Source organism: Beta vulgaris, chromosome 9 (genome assembly GCF_026745355.1).
Source record: "Beta vulgaris subsp. vulgaris cultivar EL10 chromosome 9, EL10.2, whole genome shotgun sequence".
Lineage (NCBI taxonomy): Eukaryota > Viridiplantae > Streptophyta > Magnoliopsida > Caryophyllales > Amaranthaceae > Beta > Beta vulgaris.
This window is the reverse complement of record NC_079210.1, coordinates 49001125-49014322: the sequence shown is the minus strand read 5'-3', so window position 1 is coordinate 49014322 and position 13198 is coordinate 49001125. Positions and strand designations below refer to the sequence as shown.

The 13198-nt window shown below is 37.6% G+C and overlaps 2 protein-coding genes across 2 annotated transcripts; one reads left to right on the top strand and one right to left on the bottom strand.

Annotated features, from left to right (window-relative positions):
- Positions 1 to 190: 190 nt before the first annotated feature.
- On the top strand, positions 191 to 1424 carry LOC104904409 (peroxisomal membrane protein 11A). The gene has a single exon (XM_010692652.4). The coding sequence runs from the start codon at positions 499 to 501 to the stop codon at positions 1234 to 1236; it is 738 nt and encodes a 245-aa protein (XP_010690954.1). The 5' UTR covers positions 191 to 498; the 3' UTR covers positions 1237 to 1424.
- A 1560-nt stretch (positions 1425 to 2984) lies between these two features.
- LOC104905013 (uncharacterized) lies at positions 2985 to 13177 on the bottom strand. The gene is made up of 4 exons (XM_057392290.1): positions 9444 to 13177; positions 8949 to 9329; positions 3810 to 6524; positions 2985 to 3696 (listed from the first exon to the last, which is right to left on the bottom strand). Exons 1-4 carry the CDS (start codon positions 12133 to 12135, stop codon positions 3329 to 3331), a joined length of 6156 nt encoding a protein of 2051 aa, XP_057248273.1. The 5' UTR covers positions 12136 to 13177; the 3' UTR covers positions 2985 to 3328.
- Positions 13178 to 13198: the final 21 nt, after the last annotated feature.

Genomic DNA, 13198 nt, shown 5'->3' with positions numbered 1-13198 from the left:
TTTAATTACCGATAAATAAAAATTATAAAAAATATATATTCGGAAAATGTACATTCAGATGAATCTAACAAGATCCCATATGAATGTTTTTCCTTAATTATAAATCACCAAACATAAATTAAATAGAGTTGGTGAATAATGTAAAAGTCACACCGTTGCAAGTAAAAAGAAATCGAAGAAGTAATTGATAGGGAGAAACTAATTACACAAATGAGCAAAAATTAGTCTTCGACACAAACGGCACACAAATCAAAGAAAATGGTATACGCAAGCGGCAAGAATCACCTATCCAAAACGACATAATTTGCAGAATTGCACCAATAATCTCTCCTCTTCAATCATTCTCCACGTCTTCCTTCATCAATCCATGGAATCCAACCTCTTCTACTAACTACTAACAATCTCTCTCCTCCAAAACAAAGAAGATGAATCACACTCATCATCACCAACACTAAAACAACAACAACATCACAAAAACCAAGCTCAAACACCATAATAATGGACGCCAAAACCAAAAACAAAAGAGACTTCCTGAACCATCTAGAAGTTTACCTCTCAAAACGAGATGGTGTCGATAAACTCCTCAAAATCTCACGATACGCCTCAAAATTCATTATCTCTTCCTCAATCCTCCCCCACGCGCACCCCCTCACGCGCCGCCTCAAATCCTTCGAGTCAAGCGTCGGTCTGAGCCGGAAAGCCTTTCGTCTCGGAAAATTCATCCAAGATGTTAACGCGCTTCGTTCGGCGGCGCGTGAAGAAAATCGCAGCCGTCTATTTTATATTCTCTCTCTTATATCGTATGGTGGAGAAGGAATCTACTACTTCGTTGAACAAATCGTGTGGTTGTCGAAATCTGGCCTTATACACGCGCGACACGCGAGTGAGCTTCAGAAAATCAGCGCGTGGTCGGAGTTTGTAGGTTATTTAGGGAGTATTTCGTTGAAGGTTGAAGATTTGAAGGAATTGGATGAGAAATTGAAGTGTTTGTGTTCGAGTATTGAGATTGCGGTGGTACGAGATGAGAATTGTGAGGAGGAGAGAGAAAAAGTGAAGGTTGTGAGGTTGAAGATGATGATGAAGAAGTTGTCGATTTTGCAGGATTTTGCGGATGGATTAATGGCTTTAGCTGATATTCGTGATGGTAAAGGGAAGGTTTTTTCGCCGTTTGTGCTTTCTTGTGCTGGTTTATTGTCTGCGTTAATTAGCACGCATAAGAATTGGATTTCATGTTGAAGTTCTTTTTTTTTATTCAAGGTGTTATTGATTTTGTTTATGCTGGATCGTGAATTTATTGATGTTGAATTTGTTGAAAATTGATGAATAATGAGAAGTTATTGGTTTCCAATGATGATGTATTTAAGTGTAATAATGTTGAACACTGGAAATGAATTGAATACAGACAGTTTGGTGCTTTTGTGCAACTTTGTTTGATCTGCATAATGTTAGTTGAATGATTTGAATTATTACATACTGTACTGAGATTGGAGTTGGAAGTTGATTGTGGTTTCTGATTACACAACTATTGTAGAGAACAAGAAGTTATGGTTACGAATCTGAAAGTATGAAGTTAATCTGCTGCTTATTAGCGACTTGAAAAACAGATGAACAGAAAAAAAGAGAAACTGTATAAATGGGATTCTTATGTTCTGATAATGAATTGCGGCTACTAGGTAGCAGGATTGTTCCGTAGGCTCTGTTCTTTTAGACTAATTTATGGGAAATTCAGTTCAATTAGTTTTCTCTCACAGTTTTAATTTAGTTCGGACAAATTATGTTCAGTTGAGTGTAGTCTAAAAGAACAGAGTCTCAGTTCATGGAAATGAGTTTATTTGTGATTGAAGACAGTTTAGCATTGACATAATTCCTATTCAACCTTTATCCTGTAAAAAAAATCAGCAGTTTCGAGTTTTAAAAAGTGCAGTGCTCAACTCTTCAAGTTATGTTGGTGTCTGGTTTTGAAGCTATACTCCAACTATGTCATGAACTAGTCAAGACTTTCCACTCATTAGCTGAAAGCTGGAGCTTTGTTTTACAAGCAAGCAAGCAAGCATCTGATTGAGGCGGTTTCATGTTGATGTGCTGCTTTTCCCGGGGATGGAGCGATCATTTCTCATTCTGAAATCAAATGCATTATAGTTCTTGGGCTGCCAGCCTGCCAACGTTAAGGTTAGCTTTCTTGATTGTATACTACTTAGAAACTCTCTTTACTGAATTTCACTTTTTGATTCTGCTCCAATTTCGATTGATTTTTGTTTTAATGTAGTGTCGGAGAATATGCAGTGTTTTTTCTCTGTTGTTTCCCATTTTCATGGCATTGTCAATAAATGATAATTGTCTGTTTGACTTGAAGTGTTTGCTTGTCGTTTACGAATCGGAATTTGTCGCAAGCTCTGGAGAAAATCATGCAAGTTATTGTTTCTGTTTTTCAAATGCTGACAAGCTTTTACTTTTTTAATTTGACTTTGGGAATATCATTCAAAGTTATTGTTTCTTGTGTGCATCTTGCTAAAATTTCATTTATCCTACTTTAGCTCAAGCCAGTCTCCAAATTGCCTATTGAAATACTAGTTGCATTCCAAGAAGACTCACTTATAAGTTCAACCTCCAGAAGATTCACTATGATCAAAACTCACAATCTTATGTCCTCTTCTGATATATGTCAACTCTTTGCCTCTTCATTTGGGAGTTTGATTACACAAGGTTTCCCAGACAATTGCATTCAAGCTGGAATATTAATGCGTTGTGCTGAATTTAACACAATAAAAATAAGAAAATACATTTGAATTGATCAATAAGTAATACTTGGAAGCCCTTCTGAAATCTGATACTAGCTTAAAAAAGAGAGAATGCATACAAAAGATATCACCGGAACATATAGGGCAATCTTATTCTCTAGCCCATTACTCCATCCGTTCCTTATTGTTTGTTCAGTTCACATTTTGTTACTTCTTTAAGAATTGTATTGAGAAGTTAGGTAGCTTAGACTTTTATGTGCCTGGCAACAGAAAAAGTGAAAGAGAATTGTGGAGACCATGTCACTTAAAAAGGAAATAGAGCAATCTTTTAGGTACAAACTAAGACGGAATGTGGGTCAAGCTTGAGGGACCGGGGGGGGGGTATATCATTAGCTTGCTCTCAGATTTACCAACTTGGTTATACATCAATCACCCTCACATACGTGCAACCAGATGGCAAGTCAATAGCATCCATTAAACAATCTAATTAATGTCAAACTTAAATCAGTGCTGCCAGGGGAACAATTACGCCTTTTTTCTCTATGATCATCGCAAGATGTGTACTAGTTGGCTAGTACCTGTTAGACATCTCAGTTTTTGTATTGGAGTCGAGGAAGATTGTTTCTAATTGATGTTAGCTTAGCAATTACATCACTCATATTCAACCTTTCTCGTGGCACCTCACCTGAGCAAGAAAGTGCAACTCTAAGTATAGAAATCAAGGCCTCTAACAAGACATTGCTCTCTATCTGCTCTTCATCGTCTATGTCTTCAAGAAGATCCTGATCTAGAATCTCGGCAATTTGTTCAGGTAGAGCTTCTTTCACAAAGCCGTGCAGGCTCAAGCCTCCTTTGAACATGTCACTTGTTGGCCTCTTTCCCGTAAATATTTCTAGTAAAAGAATCCCATAACTATAGACATCACCACAGGTAGACACCTCGTTTCCCAAACCATATTCTGCAAGTCATGCCTCAAAATGTTATGGTAAAGTAATATAGGAAATAGGAATTTATATGCATGTGATAAAAAATCTTGGTGCAGTTGAATGATCCTATTGTTGTTAAAGTTACCTGGAGGAGCATAACCAACAGTTCCTCTGACTGCAATAGAATTGGATTGATTTGCATGAGATTGGTTGATGCCTTTCGAGAGGAACTTGGCCAGTCCAAAGTCACTGACATGTGCAACCATTTCATCATCAAGGAGAACATTGCTTGGCTTAAGATCGCAATGAACTATGGAGGCACCACAATGATGGTGAAGATAGTCCAGGGCGAATGCAACATCAACTGAGATGTCAATTCTTTGGCGAAGATTTAACCTCCGTGAAGAAATATCTGGGGCCGTTACCTGATTGCTTTTGTGTGCTGGATGCAACCAATCTTCCAAACTTCCATTTACCATGTACTCATAAATCAAAGCCTTGAAACTTTTTCCTTGATAATCAACACTCGAACAAGCTGTTATCACCTTGACCAGATTTCGGTGTCTGATGTTGCGGAGGATCCCACATTCAACCATGAAACTCTTGGAAGCACCATGATGCTCAATGTCGAAAACTTTGATGGCAACGGTTGATCCATCCTCATCAAGGATTCCCTTGTAGACAAGCCCAAATGCACCACTTCCAATCAAATTTCCTGAAGAGAATCTGTTTGTAGCTTTAATAAGGGCATGGTAAGACAAATTCGAATTTCGTTCCAAATCAACAGAAATTGAGGGGATCTTTCTGTAGCAGAAGATATATGATAATACAAATGACGCCACCAGCAAAATCATTCCACAAATTCCAGAAACAATTGCAATTCTTAACCTCCTCCTATCATGAGATCTGGTTTTCAGGGTGTTGCTGCTGAAAATACAATGGGGAAGTTTGAGCGCGCGTATACCTCCGCAGAGCTTACTGTTTCCAGTTAATGAAACACCAGTTACATTGTCGAAGATTCCACCAATGGGTACTTCACCTTCAAGGTTATTGTATGATAGATTTAGTCTTTGCAACTGGAAACTGGCTAGAACTTTTGGGATCTTGCCAGATAAATTATTATTTGACAAATCTAACTCAAGGAGACCCTGCAGTGTCTTCAATGTATCAGGGATGGCGCCTTGGAAATTATTTTCCCTCAGGTATAGAAACTCCAATGCCGTGCACCTACTAAGAGAGGTTGGTATTTCACCTGATAGCATGTTTCCAGAAACGTCAAGAACCTCAAGATTCTTCAGTTGCCCTACTTCATTAGGGAGGGACCCAATTAGGCGGTTGCCATCTAGATACAGTCCCCTGGACAAGGTTGTAAGACTGAACAGCTGCAAGGGTATGTTGCCAGTAAGATTGTTCTGAGAAAGCTGTAGTAATTCTAACGATCTACAATTTCCAAGAGAATATGGTATATGACCCTCAAAACTATTCTCAACCATGGTAAGAATAGTCAACTTGGTTAAGTTTCCTATGGAGGGTGGTATGTTTCCTGATAACTGGTTGCTACTGAACGTCAAAGAATTGAGTTTTTGGAGCATCCCTATACCTCTGGGAATGACACCAGAGAGTGCATTGTCGTTTACTGCAAAGACCTGCAATTCTGCAAGGTTTTGTATGCAATCTGAAATTTGTCCAGCTATTTTATTGTTGAAAAGGTTTAACATGACAATCATGGAGAAATTGCATATAATTGTAGGAAAAGTTCCTGCGAAGCTGTTTCGACTTATTGATAACACTTGTAACATGGTTGCATTGGATAAAGAGGAAACAAAGTTCAAATCAGCAGGTCCTCCAGCCCCGAGAAAATTACTGTCAATGATAAGACGTTGTAGCCTTATTAATTTATGCAGAGCAGGAACTTGGCCTTGAAAATGATTTTGACTCAATTGAAGAGCTTCTAGATTTGTAAAATTGGATATTGAAGTTGGAATATGTCCAGTGAATCGATTAACGGCTATGGAAAACCACTGAAGATTTAGAAGAGTGTTGCCTACATATGAAGGAAGGGTACCTTCCAAGTCATTGACTCCTAAATCCAAAGATGTCAGGAAAGAGAGGTTGAAGATTGAGGGTGGGACCTTTCCAGACAACTTATTCCCGGCTAATGATAACATTCTTAGATTTTTCAGGTTGCCAAGGCTGGACGGAATGCTTCCAACCAAGTTGGACTGTACTATATAAAGTGTTTGGAGGGATGATAAGTTTCCCAGAGATGAAGGGATGGGTCCTGTTAAATTGGTCGATGACAAGAGAAGATGGTTTAAGTGAGACAAGAAACCAAGCTCAGGTGGAATTTGTCCAACAAACCTATTACGATGGATGGCCAGCGTAATAAGGTTTGAGCAACCTGATATATTTGATGGAATTTCCCCTTCAATGGAATTGTTAGCCATCATTAGATATTGCAACCTATGTAAACGTCCAATTTCAGGCGGGATTGTCCCGCCAAAATTGTTCTCATCAAGGTACAACACCCTAAGGAAGCTTATATTTCCAATATGAGGAGAGAGAATACCTGTAAGTTTCGAGGAATGCAGGTCCAAGTTTGTCACCCTCTGGTGCCTACGGCCACAAGTAACCCCATACCATTCGCAGAATTGGAGGTTGTCATTCCATGTATTCAAGACACCCAAAGGATCACTGGTTATTTTCGCTTTGATATCAAGCAATGCTAGCCTATCTGTCTCATTGTTCCGCGTTGAGGATGGGAGACAGTAGGACAGAGAAGTAGTGTAGATGATCAAGTAAAGTAACCAGCATAAGCATCGGGTATATGAATTTTTGGAGATATTGAGGGTCATACTTGCTGGTAAAATAGATATTGAAGGCCAAACTATGTTTATGAAAGGTCTTTCGTAACCATTTTTATACAAGAGCAATAGTAAAAGATTGTTGTGCAGAGACACTGTAGATCTGGTAGGGATGTGCAAGTTGTGGATGAACTTGGCTAGTTGGCTGTTTAGACTTTGGACTTCCAAGTTTCTACACGTGCTTTTCAGTTTTCCAGTTTGACAAATTGAGTAATAATTTTAATATGCTTGAATTGTACTCAATTACTTTAATACCCCATTGTTCTAGATGCTCCATAACAAGATAGGAGTCCAAATTAAAGCCTATATATAGACAAAATAATGTCACAAACATAAATTTAATCATTAATTCATGGCTAAAAGATTTACACATACTACCCTTTTTGGTTGTATTGAAAGCAGGTTATGAATCAAAGCTTACATCGTGCATCCGGGAGTATGATTTTCAACATCTCTTTGATTGATTTTGTTCTTTATTCATTAAGGTTCTTTTATTATATGGTTTTTTTATTCTAAATTGTACATTGTTTAATGAATGCAGATACGATGTGTTCTTTTATTCTAGATCTTGGCAATAAGGGATCATACTCCCTTGTGGAGAATCTAATTTGCGGGCTCATGGAGGCATCTACCAAAGGGGAAAAAAGGGAAATCAAGTGCTATCTACTTCAATATGTTAGTGGCATGATCAGAGTAATAGAAGGGTGGACTAACAAGCATTGACTTACAAAATGAGGTGGTCCGTGTTCTCTGAATTATTACGATTGGGGACAATGACAGGTAAGACGACTTTGACTTTAAAATTAGATAAGCTTGAATTGCATGAAAAATCTTGGATAGAAATGGCAATATGATTGGAGAAAAGTGTGCAGTCGAATAAGTTAGGTGACATGTAGTCTTAACTCTTAAGTAAACCTTCTTTTTAGCTCTTTGACTTGGGAGAACTTGTACTTAGTAAAATATTAATACTCAAAAGTAGAGATTTATGATAGTTTCTAGATGTCAAGGTACCCTTTTTCAGAATCCTCAACAATTTTTCAGGCCTACTTGTTATAATTCATATACCTCACCTACCTTATTAAGAAACAAAAACGTATACTTATGGCCCGTTTGGTTAGCGGTATTAAATGGTGGTAATGGTTTCTAGTGCAAATTTTTGAAGACATTCCCATGTCAACCTTTGTGGTAATGCTACTGTATATCCAAACACTTATTTTCTTTCTAAAAATTCATTACCATCCATTGCCACTTGGGAAGGTGGTATTGGGTGGTAATGAAAATTTATGAAGGAAAACACATATTTGGACATCAAGTTTCATTACCATGGATGTTAATATTGGAATGTCTTCACAAAGTTATACTAAAAAGCATTACCATTACCACAATTCAGTACCACTAACCAAACATGTCTTTAGAGTCAGAGATAATAAATGAGTTGTGTCATACTCGTACCACACATGTGTTTGTCTTTGATGATAAAATGTGTTGAGACCTTGTGACACTAACTCAACTCGTTTGATTAAATGGGTGAGAGTGAGAATGAGTTCCAATTATAAAGATGAATGTGTCCAATACAAGTGTGATGTTACCATCTTTCATAGAGTCCTGCAGCCTTGAAGTTTATATAAAGACAAAATTTTAGTGGACTAGGGGAATATTGGAATATACTTGCTTTCCAATTGAGGATGGTATATATCCTGATAAACAATCAATTGTTAAATCTAATGTGTTCAAGTTTTGAACCAATTTTGGAGCTTCTACATCATGAAGCTAGCTCGTCAAAAATACCTCGTGTTAGTGGTTGTACGGTTAATCGAGCCTAAAGAGGCTGAAGCTATAGGCGCTCCCTACTTAACTAGTTGGTCTAGGTAAGATTCTCAGCTAAAATCTATGTACCCGACGAAATTTTGTTGGAACCACCCAATTTAGAATTCTGGGTAGGGTAATGAGTAGTCTAGTTCAGCTCAAATATTTTCTTGCTTGGCTTGACTTGTTACACTTGCATTATTTGAGCTCAAAATTTCAAACTTTAAAAACACTACTTGAATTTAGAAATTCTTATTAAGTATTACAACGTTATTAGAATTGAAGTTTTGCTAATAAATAAAGGTCCTCGTAAGTTTTTTTTTTGGTCCCCCTTTCGGGAACCCGTGGTAAGATGAATTTCCTGTAGGCTGCCTTAGCATAGGGCCACTCACCCAGAGGCCCAACAAGCATTATCATAGGCGAATGAACTTGGTTTGCTTTTGGTGTCCACTGAATCGCAAGCATTATCATAGGCGAATGAACTTGGTTTGGTGTCCATCACTGTCTCGCACCTGCACCAGAAAGAAAAACAAACAGCATACAACAGAAATTATGTTAAACTTCATATAAAATCCATTAGTGAGGTAAAAGCAAAACAGTAGTTGAAACATCACCTGCTCGAATCCTTCTCTGCTGTTGTAAGTTAGTTCCATGGAGCTTGTTACTAAGTGAGGATAGCTTTGTAGCGATGTCACTCATGTCCGGCCTTTCTTGTGCTACTTCAGCAGAACAGGAAAGTGCGATTTTAAGTATTGAAGTCAAGGCCTCAAACATCACATTGCTAGTTGTTTCCTCTCTTTCTATGTCTTCAAGAAGAGCATGATCTAAAATATTAGTGATTTTTGTGGAGAGAGCTTCTTTCACAAAGCCACGCAAGGTCAGACCTCCGTTGAACATTTCATTGGTTGGCCTCTTTCCTGTAAACAGTTCCAGTAAAAGGATTCCGAAACTATAAACATCCCCGCGAGTAGACACCTCATTTCCTAAACCATATTCTGCATGACATGCCTCAAATGTTAATATTAAGAAAACATGTTATATGCTTAAGAAGGCTTGATTGGTAGATAGAAATATATAATTAATATGATCAATTTATGCTAGTTTGTTACCTGGAGGGGTGTAACCTATAGTTCCTCCAACTCCGATAGAGCTGGATTGGTTCACATGAGAGTTGCTGGTGCCTTCTAAGAGAAACCTGGCTAGTCCAAAGTCGCTGACGTATGCAACCATTTCCTCATCAAGGAGAACATTGCTTGGCTTAAGATCACAGTGCACTATGAAGGCACCGCAGTAGTTGTGAAGATAATCCAAAGAAAATGCAACATCAGTTGCAATATCAAATCTTTGGCAAAGATTCAAGTTTGAGGTATTGCTTGTACTCTGAATCGTACTAATTGTCTGTATTGGATGCAACCAATCTTCCAAACTGCCATTTGCCATATACTCAAATACCAGAGCCTTAAAATCTCTGCCTTGATGATCCATACTAGAACAAGCTGTTATCACCTTCACGAGGTTCCGATGTTTAACCATTTGGAGGACCCTACATTCAGCCAGAAAACTTTTGGAAGCATCACGATGTTCAAGGTTGAATATTTTGACAGCAACTGTTGATCTTCCCTCATCGAGGACTCCTTTGTATACAACCCCAAATGTACCACTACCAAGCAAATTTTTCGCAGAGAACCCGTTTGTGGCTTTGTAAAGGGTTTGGTAGGACAAATTTGGAAAATTTTCGGAATTACCAAAAGGGGTGTGTTCTTTGGGTTTCTTTTTCTCCAAGTAAATATACGAGAGCACAATTAACACCACAAACAAAATAAGACTCAAACACCCAAAAACAATTGTGATTGTCAATTTTGTTCTTTGCTTTCGTCTTTCTTTCTGAGTTTTGTCACTAAAACTGCAATGTGGCAACTTTAAGTCTGATATACCTCCACAAATCCTTTTATTACCAATGATTGAAAGATTAGCTGCACTCTTGAAGACTCCATTACTGGGTACTTCACCTACAAAGTTATTGTGTGATAAGCCTAGCCTTTGCAACTTGAGACTCGCTAAGAATTTTGGGATTTTACCGGATAAGTTGTTGTCTGACAAATCTAACTCGAGGAGACCCTTTAATGCATTCAGTGCTTCAGGAATAGTGCCTTCAAATATGTTTTCGTCCATGTATAGGGACTCTAACGATACACAACTACCAAGAGAGCTTGGTATCTCACCTGATAACATGTTACTTGAAATATCAAGGCTGTTAAGATTTTTGAGTTGCCCAACTTTTTCAGAGAGTGACCCAGTTAGTCGGTTTCCATATAGGTTAAGTGCGATAGTCAAGGTTGCGAGATTATACAGTTGCGAGGGTATAGTGCCGCTAAGATTGTTACTAGAAAGATCTAATTCTGATAGTGATCTACAATTTCCAAGACTCGGGGGTATTCCGCCTTGAAGATGATTTTTAGACAAGGATAACATAGACAAGCTGGTTAAGTTTCCGATTGAGGGGGGAATGACCCCGGATAATTGGTTATAACCTAGATTCAGATAGTTGAGGTTTTGAAGCTTACCTATACCTTGAGGAATTACCCAAGAAAGAGCATTGTTACTAACCCCAAAATATTGCAAATTGGCCAAGTTTCCTATGCAGTTTGGAATTTCTCCCTCTAAGTTGTTGTGACTTAATTCTATGAAAGTGATTGATGAGAAACTGCATATCGTTCTAGGAAAAACTCCTTTGAATTTATTATTATTTATCTCAAACCATTTTAAGTTTGTGGCATTTTCCAAGGTGGAAACAAAATTCAAATCTCCAGCTTGGCCATAGCCAAGGGAGTTACTGTAAAGAACAAGGTGAATAAGCCTTATTAATTTGTGCAAAGAAGGAACTTGTCCTTGTAGATTGTTCTTCGACAAATCGAGAACTTCTAGGTTTGAGGAATTGGATATTGAAGCTGGAATTTGTCCGGTGAATCGATTATCGTATATAGAGAACCACTGAAGACGTGGAAGAGTGTTACCTAAATCTGGAGGAAGGATTCCTTCTAAGTTATTCTGGTATAGACATAGCCTTGTCAATAAAGACAGGTTGAAGATTGAGGGTGGTAATACACCAGAAAAGTTATTGTCACATAATTGTAGACTGGTCAGGTTCTTTAGTTTGCCTAAACTATTTGGGATCTTTCCAACTAAGTTGTTTCCACCGACGGAAAGCACAGAGAGGGATGATAAGTTCCCCAAAGATGAAGGAAAGTTTCCCGTCAAGTTATTCTTTGTTAGAGAAAGAATTTGCAAATATGACAGGGAACCGAGAGTTGGTGGGATTTCTCCTACAAACATGTTACTAGACAGGTGAAGATCAACAAGGTTATAACAAGAAGATATGTTTGATGGAATTTCCCCTCCAATGGAATTATTAGAGAGCCAGAGAATTCGCAGCCGATGCAAACGACCAATTTCAGGCGGGATTATGCCACTAAAACTGTTATTTTCAAGGTGTAGTGTCGTCAAAAAGCTCAAATTTCCGAGATAAGGGGAGAGAGTACCTGTGAGTTTTGAGGAATGCAAGTCAAGTACCGTCACCCTTTGGTGCCTACGACCACAAGTAACACCATACCATTCGCAAAAGTGGAGTGTGTCGTTCCATGAGCTCATCGAACCAAAAGGGTCATCACTTATTTTGGCTTTGATTTCGAGCAATGCTAGCTTATCGTTGTTGCTGCTGCTGTCGTTCTCGGCTATTGAGAACTGAAGAGAGCAAAATATAAACATAGCAACAATGATCCAGTATAACAAAGAGTGTGACATGCTTAATTCTTTTGAAGATGAGGGTCTGATTTTTTTTATGTTATACAGAGATGGAAGTATGTGGTATATTTTTCTTTCATATGTGGATAAGAGGTAAATCACTTTTTATGCAGATGTGAAAGTCAAAGTTCGCAATATAAGTCAATGAAATTCAAGATGATTAGAACACAAAATGACAGGGATGTGCAAATGGTGAACCTTTATATCCTATTTACTTCCCCCGTTTCATAATACTCGTTATACTTTCTATTGTGGGAAGTTTCACATTACTTGCTACACTTCCTTTTTAGGCAATAAACTCTCTCTATCTCTCTCCTCTCACATGGATCCCTTTTCTTTTTACTCTCTACTTCTCTCTTTTCCAGAAATTGTCTAAAAATCCGTAAATTGAGAAGTGTAACGAGTAATATAAAACGGATAAAGTACAATGTTCTGAACTTCCAAGTTTGAAAGCATCTCTAATGCGGCGTTTTAGTTTGACAAAGTGTGTAACAATGTTATAGTACAAGAATGGTGGGGCGACTATAATCTAAATATCTAATGTTTTGGTAAAGTGAGGGCTGACAACTCGAGTGTAAAATTATAGAGTATGGTCCAGCTCCATACATTCTTGTAATGTTTGAGGTGCTTATGTGCTTACAATTATTATTTTTGTATTATTATATAGTTTGTTTGGATTGAAATATTATTGTAGTCAATTATTGTTGAATTGATATTTATAAATTACAATCATTCTTGTATTATCATTTGAAGGATTGAAATGTGTTTTTAGATTATCCAATGTTTTTACAGTGCTATTAGAGTATATAGTTCACTAAATGATAGAAGTGTTGAGATATTTAACGTATTTAGGCCATGTCTTTTTCAACTTATTGCTTATTTAAACTTGTGTGAATTTATTAGACTTTTTAGTCCTTATTTGAACTTGTCAGATTTTATTTTGTTAGTGTGTTAAATCTTATTTTTGTTGAACTGGATTTATCTTATTAGATTTTGTTAGTTTCTATTTTTTTATAGTTGGTAAGATGAAGGACCCTAAATTGACACCTCGTAAAGGTATAAT